The sequence below is a fragment of the Platichthys flesus genome, chromosome 7 (genome assembly GCF_949316205.1).
Source record: "Platichthys flesus chromosome 7, fPlaFle2.1, whole genome shotgun sequence".
Taxonomy (NCBI): domain Eukaryota; kingdom Metazoa; phylum Chordata; class Actinopteri; order Pleuronectiformes; family Pleuronectidae; genus Platichthys; species Platichthys flesus.
This window is the reverse complement of record NC_084951.1, coordinates 16221364-16236000: the sequence shown is the minus strand read 5'-3', so window position 1 is coordinate 16236000 and position 14637 is coordinate 16221364. Positions and strand designations below refer to the sequence as shown.

General features: G+C 43.4%; 1 protein-coding gene and 1 long non-coding RNA gene across 2 annotated transcripts in view; one reads left to right on the top strand and one right to left on the bottom strand.

Annotated features, from left to right (window-relative positions):
• Positions 1-5266, bottom strand: part of LOC133956646 (uncharacterized) — a 34615-nt gene extending 29349 nt beyond the window's left edge. Inside the window, exon 1 of the long non-coding RNA XR_009921167.1 lies at positions 5150-5266. This is a non-coding gene — a long non-coding RNA (uncharacterized LOC133956646). The remainder of the gene's footprint in view (positions 1-5149) is intronic.
• calcoco1a (calcium binding and coiled-coil domain 1a) lies at positions 1016-14183 on the top strand. Its single transcript, XM_062391874.1, is given in 16 exon segments — positions 1016-1205; positions 2689-2853; positions 2952-3054; positions 5744-5946; positions 6153-6365; positions 6595-6743; positions 6863-6932; positions 7035-7081; positions 7083-7182; positions 7775-8029; positions 8327-8452; positions 8585-8680; positions 9732-9819; positions 9997-10244; positions 10620-10711; positions 12024-14183. Coding segments are annotated over 15 exon segments (1950 nt in total). The 5' UTR covers positions 1016-1205; positions 2689-2721; the 3' UTR covers positions 12052-14183.
• The last annotated feature ends 454 nt before the right edge of the window (positions 14184-14637 follow it).

Below are 14637 nucleotides of genomic sequence, written 5' to 3'. Positions count from 1 at the left end.
AAAACTTGTTGACAGTGTCCTTTAACTGTGAGATTGGACATTTGTTGACATTTTCTGAAATTTTCCAATGTGGTATAAGCTGATTGGATTTAAGGGGAGTATTGGGCCTTGGCAGGAGTTCCGTGCTGTATTGAGTGCCATTCTAGTCCAACATCTTATGTGCAAACCTGTTAACACTGTATACATTGACATTTTATCATTCAGACTCTGGGTCCAGATATAATACACCACAGAATAAAAATAGACAAAAGCACAATCATTTTCATGTCTAACAAGTAGACATTTCTACCAAATCTTTCCACAGCTGGCATTGGTAGCATGTAGCGGTAAAGCTAGTACTGGATAAAACCAGGATCATTTCATCTTAAGAGTAATTCAGGCCACAAATACACTCTTTGCATTTCTAGTTTTCATATTTCTTTGTGTTTATTTTGCATGTCTACATATTTATTACGTATTACTGATGTTTCTTATTTATATTTCCCCTTTATAGCAAATGTTCCTATCGTGGACCTATAATTAAAAACTAAACTTACCCTAAATTAAAAAAGACTAATAAAGTTCAACTACTTTATCTTCCAACTGCATGTATAAATACATCAAATGCTTACAATAACAACAAAGCAGTCTGACGCAGACCTCTCTGGATTCTTTGCGGTCTATCGACATGTTGCTAATCTAGCAGAAATCACAGCAGAAAGTCAACACGGGTCGAATCGCTCTGTTCCACTTGTTTTTCTAATCTCACACGGGAAACACAGATTTCCACTGGTCAATTCCCACAACTCCTCCGGACAAGCAGTGTCGGCCCGTGCTTTCACATCCGGTGAGAAAAACAACGGCAGCCGCTGAGGAGAATCATATTACGTTCTGAGCGACCGCGTGCTTCTGCGCGGTGCACTTTGGGATCTGTAGTTTAAAGCGCGGCGTCTTTGTGCTGAATGCATCGAGCCGCTGAACCACAGCTCCCACAATGCAAAAGTGGAAACGAGGCTGTCATGCTTGTGTTTTGCTTTGGTTTTTTTTGTTATTGTTTCGGGTTTGTGAAGCAACTGAGCCCGAGGAGGACAGTGCCACTGTACCGCTGGTGCTTTCACCGTGTTTGATTCCGGTGTCTGGTCGACAGGAGGCTGTTCTCACACACACAGAGAGCGAGAGGGAGAGAGAGGGGGGAGAGAGATAGAGAAGTGGCTACAACAACAAAGGTAAGAGCTCAGAGATGATGTGCGTAGATGTCTTCCTAGTTCACAAGAGCCATTGTTGTCTTCCGCGACGTCCACGCTTGGCACGTTTGACAACAATGGTGATAAACAGTGACAATCATCCAGCGTCACGTCTCCACCTGAAACGTGTTCGAACGCACCATTGTCTAAACAAGCTTTTGCATCGACGTGCACGGGACATCGGTTTCTCGACATGTGCTGCTGTTGGGCCTCAAAGCCTCGAGCAATGTGAACCTCCTCCAAGCTGCTGTTTATTTTCGTCACTGATCTGAGGGGTTTTCAAACGGCATCTGCACAATGTTCTGCAATGTTCACACTTTAAGAAAGGCTGTTCTCTCCTACTGAGGCTTAAGAAGTCGGTTTACTGAAACAGAACACACCAAACCTCAACAGGCTTATGACTGTGCCACATGGAAAACAAATGCATAAAGGCCACATTTCCTATGTAACTGCAGCAAACGCACACTAAGGTTAAACAAAAAGGGATATTGTATTATCTCAATGTTTTCCCCCCTGTACATGTTTTCATATCAGTCTGTTGGTATCTGCAACTAGGCCTGGGCAATAAAACAATATCATTAATTATCACAATTTAATTCAAATCCATAATTGCAATATATTAATATTATACTTATTCATAAGCACAATGACGAGGATGTACAGAGTTGGTCTACCTCAGAGTTTTTTTCTGTTTATCAAGTATTTGTGGTTCACTGCCAAACTTTAAACAACGAACTCCACTCTGGATCAATAATTAGACTTTAAACTTAGACATTGTGACTTTTATTGTTATAATAATTGATATTTATATAACTTTTGGCCCTACTGTCCAGCCTCATCTGCATTTCTTCTGACCCGAGTTGTTTGCATGTGTGTGGGAGAAATTTGAATTTCTACATAACAGCTTGCATCCACTTTAGCACATACAAGGTGTTCTGGAGTCAATACCCAGCACAATGCTACATGAATAAATAATACTTTCTGTAATTTATACTTCTCCAAGTGGTGTGTTTAACTCCAAGCAGGACGTGCTTATAATTAATTGAGAATATTTGTCAGTGGAACTTGAGCCCCTGCGGTCCAGGGGCCCCGGCACCTAGTCCTGCATGCCTACACGTGACGGTGTACAATAGTAAATAATTTTGAAATGACAGAAATAGCCCTAGTGACAAACATTTAACGTGTCATCCTGCTTAAAGGCCATGTTGTCGGAGGTTAGCTCTGGTGTCCTTTCGTCAAGTGTGCCCTCTGTCAGGAGATCTCCTTACACTGAATAAATATTCACAGACAGCCAGCTCTCCCCTCTCTCTCCTTCCTCCCACCCTCCCTCTCTAATTTATGCTCCAGCTGTCACCTCTTGCCTCTTGCACAATTAGCTCATCTTACAATACATGTTAGTTTCTACCTTGAATGTGTATTAAGCATCATAAAAAAAAGTTTGAACATTGTGTTTCTTCCTCTTTAGGCGCAGAGTAGCCGGCCTTTGTTTTGTGCTACCATGGAGTCGGATTGGCGAGTTGAGTTTAGGAACGTGGGCTGCAGTTACTTTCCTCAGAGCAGAGTCGAGTGCCACTACACACTGAGGTCTTGGCACAACTGGGCCAGCAGTGACTGGATAGGGCTCTTCAAGGTATCGTTAACCTGATGACCGTCACAAATACAGTTAATAAAGAGTAAGTACACATATTCAAATGCTAAATAACAGTCTGGGTATGTTTTCCTCCACAGGTGGAATGGTCATCCCTGAAGGACTACCACACATTTGTGTGGGCACTAGCCCCGGCTGACTATCAAGAGGGCACAGATGTCAACTGCTGTGTGCATTTCCAGGGTACTCCTGCCCTTGTTTTCTAACAGTATTTTATTTCCCATAGTTAGCCAGAATCTATACAGTACAGTACAGTGCTTAGATCTGCTCATAAAACCTTCAGCATGAGATTGATGTTTCAGTAAATTGAATTGCTCTGTTCTGCAAAGGGCTAGTGACCATGGAAAGAACACTGTTATTTCTACATTTAAAGAACATTTACACACTGATGGAAAGGGGGGGAAATATCACCACGCACCAGACAAACATCCATCTAAGCTTCTTCTAACACAGACACACTCCGTGTCATGGTTTGAATACATTTCTTTAGTAAGAAGGAGGTTGAGTAATGAGGATGAGGATGACAAAGACAATGGTTCTGGCTCTGCTCTGGCCTCCACTACTCACTGGCAAATACAGTGCACACTCTGTCCTGCCTGTCACTGGCAGCTGATAAGCCTGATTCAGTGTGAGGGGCACACCTGCAGGAGGTTTGGCATTGACCCCATGTAAAGTGATTTATCACTAACCTAAGCATACTGTCAATGTCATTCTTCATTGAAAGAAAAGCAGTGGAAAGAAAGTCTAAAAAAAAACACTGATGGTCCCTTATCACTAGCGATGCAGTGAATTAAAAAGATGGTTGCCTGCGCTGTGACCTATCGCTGAGGCTGTATGTTACACTACAGCTCATAAACTTTGCTGTATGTCTTTCTTCCTGTCTGTTTTCCATCTCACCCCTTTACTGCACATGTGTTGTGAAAGAGAAACTCAAACTAAATCATCCTACACATGAAGCTATGGCCTGTGTGATAAGGATACTATTAAATTACTTTACTTTATGGGCTGGGTAAAGTCATGGACTGTGGCTAGCTGCTCTCTGGACAGAGCGGGCCGCTGGAGGTATTACACGAGTCCCTGCAATTTTTGTTAAAGAAGGCTAAAGATTAAATAGAGAACCAAGAATGTGGAGATGTAGACAAATATGGAAACCAAATAAACAGCATGTCAGGTAACATTAAAAACATCACCTTACTAAATCACTTATAAACCAATTAATATAATTTAACATCAGCTCCAAATAGTAGCTTTTATTGTGAGAGTCTGTATTAGGAAAAAAAAAGTACAGTGTTTGGCACTTGTGAGAGGTTTACAGTTTGCCAGTTACAAAAGTGTAACATTTGACAAGTTCAAATTAACAGCTAGTATTTAGTTGTGAATGTTAATTGTTTGATAAGTGATGACATCAGCAACTCCTGTGCATTTTCCTTCTGATTTACTGTAGCATTTTACTGTAGTTTTTTTTTTTATAAAACTTCAAATATATAACAAATAAAATAATACACAAAACAATATCAACAAGACTGAGAGATTAGTCAAAATAAGATCCAGAGGATAATACAATACACACCAAAAAAACACATAAGTAAAACTATAAGGGTAAAACACAAGTGGTCAATCTGCAATTTAAGTGGAGAGAAAACCAGAGAGAGATAGTGTTTTTAAGATTTATATTATCTTATGTTAACTCGTTCAAATAAATTAGAAAAATAGGAAAACAATATTTAACAAATTCTACTTTGCTTATTTAATTATACTGCATCTTAATCCTCCATTTGAATACCACATTAAATATTTTTCATGGGTTCATAGCGACTTGAGATGGCCTTCATAACTGGAAACTAATTTTACGATTACTCTGACACCACTTGAACGTACAGGGACTTGAACAGCCATCATGGCGGGTTTACTGGAACAAACCCAGTTATTCTTAGGTGATCACAATATTAGAAAAACGTTTATAGTCTCAATTAAAGTAAAACATGCGATTGAAACTAATTTGAAGTTGTGGTTTCTGTATTTTAATCAGGCGAAGCTTGAAATCAGCAGTTTAGCTAAGCTCTATCCTACATCATGCAAAACAACGAACAAAGATAAAACCGGTGCAGACAAACAACTAAAAAAATAAACTGAGAATATATGTGTATTTGTTGACACAGACAAAACACATCTCCAAACTTTTACAAAAACAACTCAAATGTTTGCTAGGGACCAATTTCAGTTTCAAATACTCTGCTTGTTTGTACTTTAACGCAAAGTTCTGATGATAGGAGCTTACCCAGTGCATGATGGACTCCTGACAGGTGAATTAGGATGAGAGACGTGGGTTCCAGGCCGAAGTAAATTCACAAACACAAAACTCGAACGTGTGTCTCAGGACTGTTTAAAAAAACTGTTAAAGATGGCGCGTAATTTCTGAGTCGCTCACCTGCGCTGACCAACGTCAGTGCTGCCCCCGGTGGCCGGAGGATGTATTGCAACGTTCAATTCAATTTGATATGTACAGCGACAAATTATAATATACATCATCTGAAGGCACGTTGCATAGAAGAGCTGATAAATTATTGAGAAACCAAACAGTTCACAAATAAAATAGATGTTCACAGTTAAATCATTAGGTTGTGTTAACTATTTATCGCAATAACACAGATTTATAATGTAAAATAATTGATTTATATGCTCATAATGCGCGAATTGTTAAACCCTGTCTTTATTAATACGATTTATAGTGAGATTTAAAGGTGATTGAAAATACACTCAAATTGCACTTAATGGCTATAAATAATTGCAAGGATTCTCTGAAACACAATAATTTGTCTCTGTAAATTGGCTTTTAAATTAACTCATCTAGTTCTACCACTTTTCTTTTTAGCCTCCTACCTTCCCAAGTCCAGCTCCCAAGAGTATGAGTTTGTCTACATTGATGCTAAGGGAGAAGTGTGCTCCCGCAGCTCCAAATTTACATTCTCTGCACCCAAGCCACTGGAAGATCTGGTGACCCTTGAAGAGGAGCCCCATGAAGAGGAAGGAGGCACAGGCATGCTGCTGGTTGTACCCAGGGCTGAACTGCTGCAGGTGAGCATAACAAATACAGAGAAAGATTCACTGGATAAGGTTGAGGTACTGGACAGTGTGTTTCCTGTTTTGTATAATTAATGAGCACTGATAAAGTGCAGTCTTTATACTGGGAAATCAATATTTTTATTTACTGTTAGCACACAAAGATTAGAGCACAATCATGATTCCCCGTCCGCCGGCTGCTTCCTCCCATCTCTTATCAGAGTCGACTGCAGGAATGTCTGCGAGAGCGGGCTGAGCTGCTGCAGGTGCAGGAGGCGGAAAGCAGGCAAATGGAAAAAGAAAAGGACGAGCACAGGAGGACAAGGGAGAACTGGGACAGAAGATGCGCGGAGCTGGAAAGGGAGATTTCCAGGCTGCAGAGAGAGCTGAGACAGAGTCGAGAGCAGATCAAGGAGATGGAGAGGAAGCAGAAGGTGATTTAAAGAGCTCAACAAATGCAGAGCAAGACCATTTGAAAAAAATCCGGAAAAACACAAGTCTATGTTCAACAATATTCTCCCTGGTTCACTGTAAAAGTTCAGTCACAGCGGTTTGGAAACATTTCTGAGTTATCATATTAAATAGCTCATTATAAGAGTGGTTTAGTCTTTGTCGTGATAAATTGAAATTCCCCATAAAAATTCAAAATGTCTGGTCTGTAAGGAGGAGCAGGCTCTCGGAGAATCACTTGCCCAGGAGAGAAGTGCTTTATTGGATGCAAGGGAGTCGAGTGAAGAGCGAATCAAAGAGCTGGAGGAGGACATCAAAATCCTCACACTGAGAACGGTGGAAAGAGAGACTGATGCGGAAAGGTGGGACTTTTCTTGTCTTCTCTCTCTCTCTCTCTCTCTCTGTCTTTTTCTGTGTCATGCTTTTAGTTTTGCAGTGGTCTTAAATACTTCTGATGCCTGTAACCTCAATGTGTGTGCAGGATGAAGGAAAGAGCAAAGAGGGCAGGAGCTCAGAGGAAAGAAGAAGAGAGCGAGAGGAAGAGCCTGCAGGTACAACTCAGAACAAGCTATACCACAGGAAAACCTTTGTTTGTCTCTGTTGTTCTTTTCTTCTAAAACCTCCTTCTCTTTTTGCATCATGTCATTTTCCAGACCAAGCTGGAACAGACAGAAGGAGAACTCAGAAGTCTGTCGAAGGAGTCTGAGGACCTCACTGGCCCAGAGAGACACCAGTGTCCTTCAGCTCCAAAACACCATCTCCACTCTCACACAGAAACTCACCACTGCACACAGGAAAGAGGTCAGATGTTTATTTGGTAGAATGATGTGATTCAAAAGAAGTTTGAGATGAAAAAATAAAGTTTAAATCACTTATTAAAAGTGCAGTTGAGAATTAATTTGAGGCAATCATGTGGTCCTTCTACAATTTATCCCAAAACCTTCATCGTAAAACTGCTAGAGTTCAAATACTTCATATTTAGTCTTAGTTATTTTCAGGACTGGTATTAGGCAGTGCTGGAAGACGTACTTAAACATTTTACTGAGGTAAAAGTACAAATAAATAGACAAAATGTTCTCAGGTAAAAGTAAGAGCACCACATTAACTTTTTAACAGTCACGGTAAATAATGACTTGCTTTTAAGTGTGTAGTTTACACTTATTAATAGCAGAAGTATTAGCGAGCGTAGCCTGTTCCTTAAAGCAGTGGTGTCCGACATCACCATGGTTCACAAAGTGAAAAGTACCTCAAACTCAATCTACTTAACTAAAGTATAAACACATGACAATTGTACTTTGTAACATCCCATCTCTGGCATTTTGCTCAGTAGCAGATCACCTACAGCAACACTCATGTTCTTAACACGTACACTGTCTTGTCCTTCGATGGCCAGGCGGCGAGCGAGGCCGTCCTGAAGGAGATGCGGAGCCTGCGGGAGCGTCTGAACGCCAGTGAGCGCTCCGCCGAGGGCTTGAAGTGTGACCTGAGCATCATGGTGGCCAACCGGGATCACGGGCAGACCGAAGTGCATCAGGCTCGTCTGCAGGCCGCGCAACTCACCCTCCAGCTGGCAGATTCCAGTCTGGCGTTGAGAGAGGGAAGAGCCCACTGGACCCAGGAGAGGCAGAGTCTGCAGCGTGCGACTGAGGTACGGCCTCACTGCAGAACATAGAGGATTTAGAACATTTAATCTCTTTGTTCAGTGGTAGATAAAAAGTTTGGAATATATTTGACCATATGTCTCGCTAGTGTCCCAATATATGAGCTGTTAAATGTTGTTAAATGTCATTATGTTGCAAAACAGCAAATGTTCTCGCAGGTGGTGCACATTGCAGATCTTAATGTGCTGCAACTGTGAAGTCAAGTCTTTTTGCACATGGTCCAGTGACCTCCCTGCCTGAGGAAAATATGTGTGTGTGTGTGTGTGTGTGTTTCACACTGACAGAAGGATCACGAGCAGCTGGAGAGACTCAATTTAGAGTTGCAGAGGATGGAGGAGAGGCTGCAGGAGGAGAGGATGGAGAGAGTGAAGCTGGAGGTGGAGCTCGGAAGAGAAAAGGATTGCAACCGGGTGAGACAAACTGCACAAGCCTAACGACAGTGTGACAGATGCTTTGTAATACGTGCATTCCAGTCCAACAGTATTGGTTCGAAGTCGTCTGATGACACCGTATCCTGCTGTGTTGTGATTCCTGTTGTGCAGGTTCAGCTGAGTGAAACCCGCAGGGAGCTCCAGGAGCTGAAGACCAGCCTGAGAGTGGGCCAAAAAGAGAAGGAGCAGATAATGGGAGAGAAGCAGGTCAGAAACGCTCTTTTCACAGTTTTTCAAAAAAGAACGTGTCCGGATAATTGGGACATATCCCGATGTTACCGTTCACTCTTGTGAATTCTCTGGACAATATTCTCCAGTTTTCACTGCGGAACTGGCAGGTGAAGCTCTGGAGAAAATTCTCGCATACAACTGGAGAATATCTGGAGCTCAGTGCACGTCTGAAAGCACCTTTTGGATTCACAGGGAACAACTTCCATCTCTGCTGAGAGGAAGTTTGTCCAAAAAGTGGGAAAACGATCCTGTTTTGAAAGTCGTATATTCATGTGTAACTACCGACTGACTTTGTGCCCTGTTCAGTATCTGCAAATAAGGTTTTAAGGCGGTTGAATAGCTTGTATGGATTAACAAATAAATTGCAAGTTTCTTACCCCTATCCGCTCCCAACAGCAGTACTTCATTCATTATCTGCTTTAAATTTAGTTACAATTTCCTCCACCATCAAGCTCCGGTGCAGCTAATAGCTTTGTATTAACGACGTATTCATGTCCGGAAGCTTATTGGTCTAACAAACACACGAGTATACAAGTGTTATGAATATGCCAGGTGTTAGGAATCGTCTCTCTGTTGTTGTCTTCTTAGTTGTTATTGCGCAATATAAATAGTTTATAGCGCCATATAAATCAGTGGATTTCAGGGCAGTCAGTGCTGCCGCCGTTAAAGTGCCTGCAGATTTATTTTTTTGTGTTTTTTTGTGTGTGGCTTAACCACCATCACATTTGCCCACAACTGACAGAGTAGATAGTCGATGTTTTGAAAATCAGCGTCCAGCTCAGTCGTAACATCCGTATGGGAGCACAGCTGCCAATCGGTGGCACAATGTAAATCAAACAATTGTTTAAATGTCCCCTCTACAGTGATAACAACACTGATGCAATAACAAATGTTGTGTTGTACTCGCTGTGGATTTGGCTTGAAGAGGTCAGACAGCATGAGGGTAATGAGGGAGTGGGTAGCTGCTGCTGCCACGATGAGAGTCCGGCTCGGCTCTGAGATGTGACGGCTGTGTTTTACACTGCAGGAGCTGATGGAGTACATCTGTCAGCTGGAGCAGAGGACGGGAACAGTGTCCGGTGCCAAGTGGAGCGCTGCCCTGATCGCCTCTACAGGTGAATGGAGCCACACATTAATCTGCTGCATGCTCTGCAGATGTGAACAATAAAAGCGTTAACCCAACAGCAGCGCTAAGTACTGTTAAGAACGACCTGTGTCATGGGCCACAGGGGCTGCATCGAGGAAAGAAGAGTGATCGCTTTTTCTCCTCTGCCGATGTGTCTGTCTAGCAGGGCGGGCCGACAGTGTGTTATCTGACTCCGAGGACGAGAACCCTGAGGCCCTGCAGCCCCTCCGTCCCCCGAGACCTCTTGGACACTACAGCCTGTGTGAGCAGGGCCGGCCCGACTCCTTGCTCCTCGCCACCCCTCCCCCCTCCCCTCGGGAGATGGAGAGGAGCGCCGTGGTCATCAACCAGCCGGCTCCTCTCTCCTCACCACGCCAGGCCAATGCTGACAGTCTGACGCACAGCTCGGATTCGGTGAGACACACGATCTGAGACGCTCAGCGCCACAGAGGCGTAATTATATGTGCTACTGAAAATGAGCTATGTCTTCTTCATGCTGATGCACACCAGTTAAACACAGGCAATGGATCATTTGATATCGACATTATCAGAATTGCAATTAGGCCACTAGCCTGCAAGTTATTAGACTGTAATTTTAATAGCTGCTGGATAGATAAGTGTTAATGTGTGTGTGTGTGTGTGTGTGTGTGTGTGTGTGTGTGTGTGTGTGTGTGTGTGTGTGTGTGTGTGTGTGTGTGTGTGTGTGTGTGTGTGTGTGTGTGTGTGTGTGTGTGTGTGTGTGTGTGTGTGTGTGTGTGTGTGTGTGTGTGTGTGTGTGTGTGTGTTTAGGAAGAGGAATCCGATCCAGTTCAGTGTGCTACACACAGCTCTGGAGAGGAAACGGCACATCTGCTGCCCGAGTTCACAGACACCGTCCTCAGGTACGTCCCACCTGAAACACATATAACCAGATATATGATATATATTATATATACAGGTGGAAAGAATAGTAATCCCATCCATAACGCTCAGTTAATAAAGGAATAGTACTGCATTGTCCTGCATTAAAGAGTGATTACGCTCATCGGGGTAGAAAGTAACTAAGTGCATTTACTCAAGTACAGTAATTGTGAATAATTTTGAGGTACTTTAAGTATTAGGGAGCATAAATATTTTTATGCTACCTAACACCTGTACCCCATGACATTTATATTTCTTCTTTTCTACTCCATTAATCCTCTCACTCAGATTTATCTTGAGTCTCTGGAGGAGCCTGAACTGAACTACCCAAAGCATTAAAATATGATATATTGATTACTTTGGTAACTATTCTGCATAAGAATCTTCTGGTGATGAGACAATTTTACTAAATAGCTTTGAGAAATACAAATATATATTTATAATGTGAATGGCCACATGGACGTTCTGGTTACTAACAATCAAAACACAGAGAAGGATATTTCCCACTGCGAGAGGCAAGGCATTAGTAAAGGAGCGACGATGAGACAATCACAGCAAATTGATCCAAGGCGAAAACATGATGGGTAAAAATTGTTTTTAAAGATTGAATTTACTTTCCCCACCGCACATTGAAATGAACATCTCTACCTGCCGTGCGGCTGGTTTTGAACTCCAACGTGCGTCGTATTTCATGAGCTCTGGATTTGATTTGTGTGCCTGACTCTGTGAAGCCATAGGTGAACACGGCCGTCAGATAAATGCAGCTGAGTCAAAAGTATCATAACAGTCCTGGAAATGTAGAAAAGCAAAAGCGTCAAGTATCTCCGAATGGAAAAATAAAGTACTTAGGAATTGTTCTTAAACGTGGTGCGTCAGTAAATCTGCTCAGTTACTCACACAGACAAGGCGTACACAATGATTGCAGAGCTCGCTAATACACACAGGCCCGACGCCTCCCTTTATTTATGGTGACAGGGCGAGTATGGCCGGAAGATGGAAGTTTTGAATATGTGGTCGTAAAAGAAGTTGAGTCAGGGCGAGGCGGGGGAGACAGTCTGAAACAGAGCCAGGGCGTGGGAGGGGCGATGGGAGGACAAGGGGACAGATCAGTTGACAGCAGGCTGTAGCAGTGATTTACCTGAGGGCTGTACCGCAGTCACGGGCCAATTTTCAGCGTCATTAAAGCCCTCGCGCTCCCACTCACTCACTCCTTCACTCGAACCTCCTCTTTCCACCAGAATGTGTGTTTCTCTCCGGTTTTCTCACCCAGCCCCGCTTTGTGTCTCCCTCCAGTGATCTGGCCGACACCTCGCTGTGGTAACCAGTGGAGCGTCCGGGCCGCAGCCCCCCCCCCCCCCCCCCCGACCAGTGACCCGAGGAGCGGAGGGGAGCGAGCGCGGTGCCGCAGAACGTCCACGCTTCTTCCGCTTACAAGCACATACACAGCTCGCCCACCACACAGAGGAAAAGATGAATATGCAATTGACATAGTATCTGCCGTGATCCCCGCCCCCCCCCCCCCCCCCCCCCGCTTGGCTGTTGTGTTATCGCCCCTTACTGTTTCGTTGTTAGCAATGACATAATGCATGTGGTGGCGGGTCAACACCCCGTTTATGACCGACATAAGACCGTGGCGTGGTTTGAAGCGACGGGCTTTTAGGCGCGGGGCTCTGGCGTTGGAGAGTTCGCAGGCTGAGGCAGAATGACTCCTGTTGAATCATCGCTACGTCGAGAGCTTTACGACGGATGTTATGTTGTTTTTATGACATTTGTGATTAGGAGCAATGACAGGCACTGTAATTATGTTTTTGTGCCGGGCCCCGGCTCCGCTGGCAATCATGGCAAAACTCTCCCCCAGCGTTAAATTCTCCGCGGCAGCTTCGAACACTATTCACGGTGGCACAGAGTAATGACACAGCGTCATGCTAAAATTATATCGCAGCAATGTAGGTCTATGACATCATATCTCTCCTCCATTTACTCAGAACTAAGATTTGATATGCACTTTCTTGTTCGCATTAGCAGTTAATTGTCATGCAGTTGCAGTTCAGGAGATTTAGTGATGCGGGGGGGGGGGGGGGGGGGCGGACAGGCGTTCGGAGCGCAGAGAGAGCCCCTGGAACAGATTGTGTTTAAAGTCTATCGGGATGGATGCAACTTTCCACTTCAGCGGTTTCATGTCTTCATATTATAAAATGAACGCTCATGCGCTTTCTCGCTGTGGATCAGCCGCACTTTTTACTTGTTAATTAACGACCCTGGAATTTACATTTAGCCAATTACTGAGAGGAAATGTTAATTTGCTAGCTGGTCATTTTGGATATTTAGCATCAGTCTCTATTACTTTAATATATTGTACAGAAATCTTTACTCTACAGTCGCGCAGTTCAACATTTTTACCTTAAAATAATGAAATAAAGAGTCGAAAAAAAAATCTTTATAGATCCCGACATCATGACACGGTGTTGGTATTATCCCCTTAGGCCGCCCACGATATATTGCCCTAATAAAAATCGCTGACTACCTTTTAATCAATAGCGTATGCATTTTTCATGATTTTTCTATTTATAATTAACTTGAGTTACGCTACAATTAAACTATATTCAGGTTTGAGTTTAAAATAGGTGTTTTCACACAACTGTTTGTGCAACGTGTGACAACATTACATGCTTGGCTGAGGATATTTGCTATAGACACTTTGATGCTTGATTCTATCTGCTGTATTTGCACCCTATTTTTACTATAGAAGAGTTTTTAGAGGAAAAGGTGATATATATATGGATACTATATGTCAGTTGTCCCGGTTTTATCTCCATCATTACCACCGTGTGTCGTGTTTACGCATATTTAATCCACTTTTTTTTATTTTACTCTCTGCTTTCAAATACTTATTTTGAGACTTTTAAAGGTTTAACAGTTGAGTTATGTCGTCGTAAGATATTGGTGCTAATGAAGGAGAGTGATGAGTCTGAGTGTGCGGTTGGAGGAAGAAGTGCATTTTAATAAAAAGCTTTAGCAGGAAGAGGATTGTTAATGTCGGGTAAATGTGTCCAACGTCTCCTTTGTACCTTGTCTTACTTCCTGGTGTTGCAGTTACAAGTTGATTCTCCACATATAGAGTGTTTCGAGGAGTCTGGTATTGTTTCCCGGAAAAAAAATAGCACACTACATGTATCCTCCATAGTGCTCGTTTGTGCATTGTAATCTGACTTTATGTCTTAGGGAAGTTGTTCTTTTGTTGCTGTTCCACCGAGAGCTCCAATACAAGTGCTCCTGGTCAGGACGCTGCCTCGCGTTGCAATAAAGGCTCCGGTGGTCTCACGGTTTGATTTGAGGTGTTGCGCGTGAGGGCCGATCCCACATGGACGCCCGCCGTGCATTTTTTTTCCTATCTGTCGTGTAACAGGGTTTGGTTGGGTTTCTCGTATAATAAAATGGTTTATGTATCCATTATTGGGTCTAATGTGTCTTTTTCTGGCCAAAGATCATAGCAATATTTTGGTCCTCACATGACATTTCACTGGTAATGAACCATGCCATTTCTTTTCACGCAGCTATATAGCCCCCCCCCCCCCCCCCCCCCCCTGTTCCCCTTTGGCTCATTGCCTGTGTCAGACACAGTTCTCATTCTGGGTTTTTCCTCTCTGCTCACCTTTGGCTCCCCACCCAGCCTCACCCTCACCCTCCCCCAGCCTCGCCGTCTTCACCCCTGTGCCTCCCCACTCCTCTGGCAGTCTCCTGCCCCCCCCCCCCCCCCCTCCTGTTTTTTGGAGCTCTCCTCCTGCCCCTCTACCACACTCCCTCCATCTTAAGTCTGGGGTGACGATAGCTAATTATAAAATCAATGATGCCGGGCTGCCTAGTTTACAGCTCCCTCTAAAACCTTAACTGGGAAATCACTGTGGGA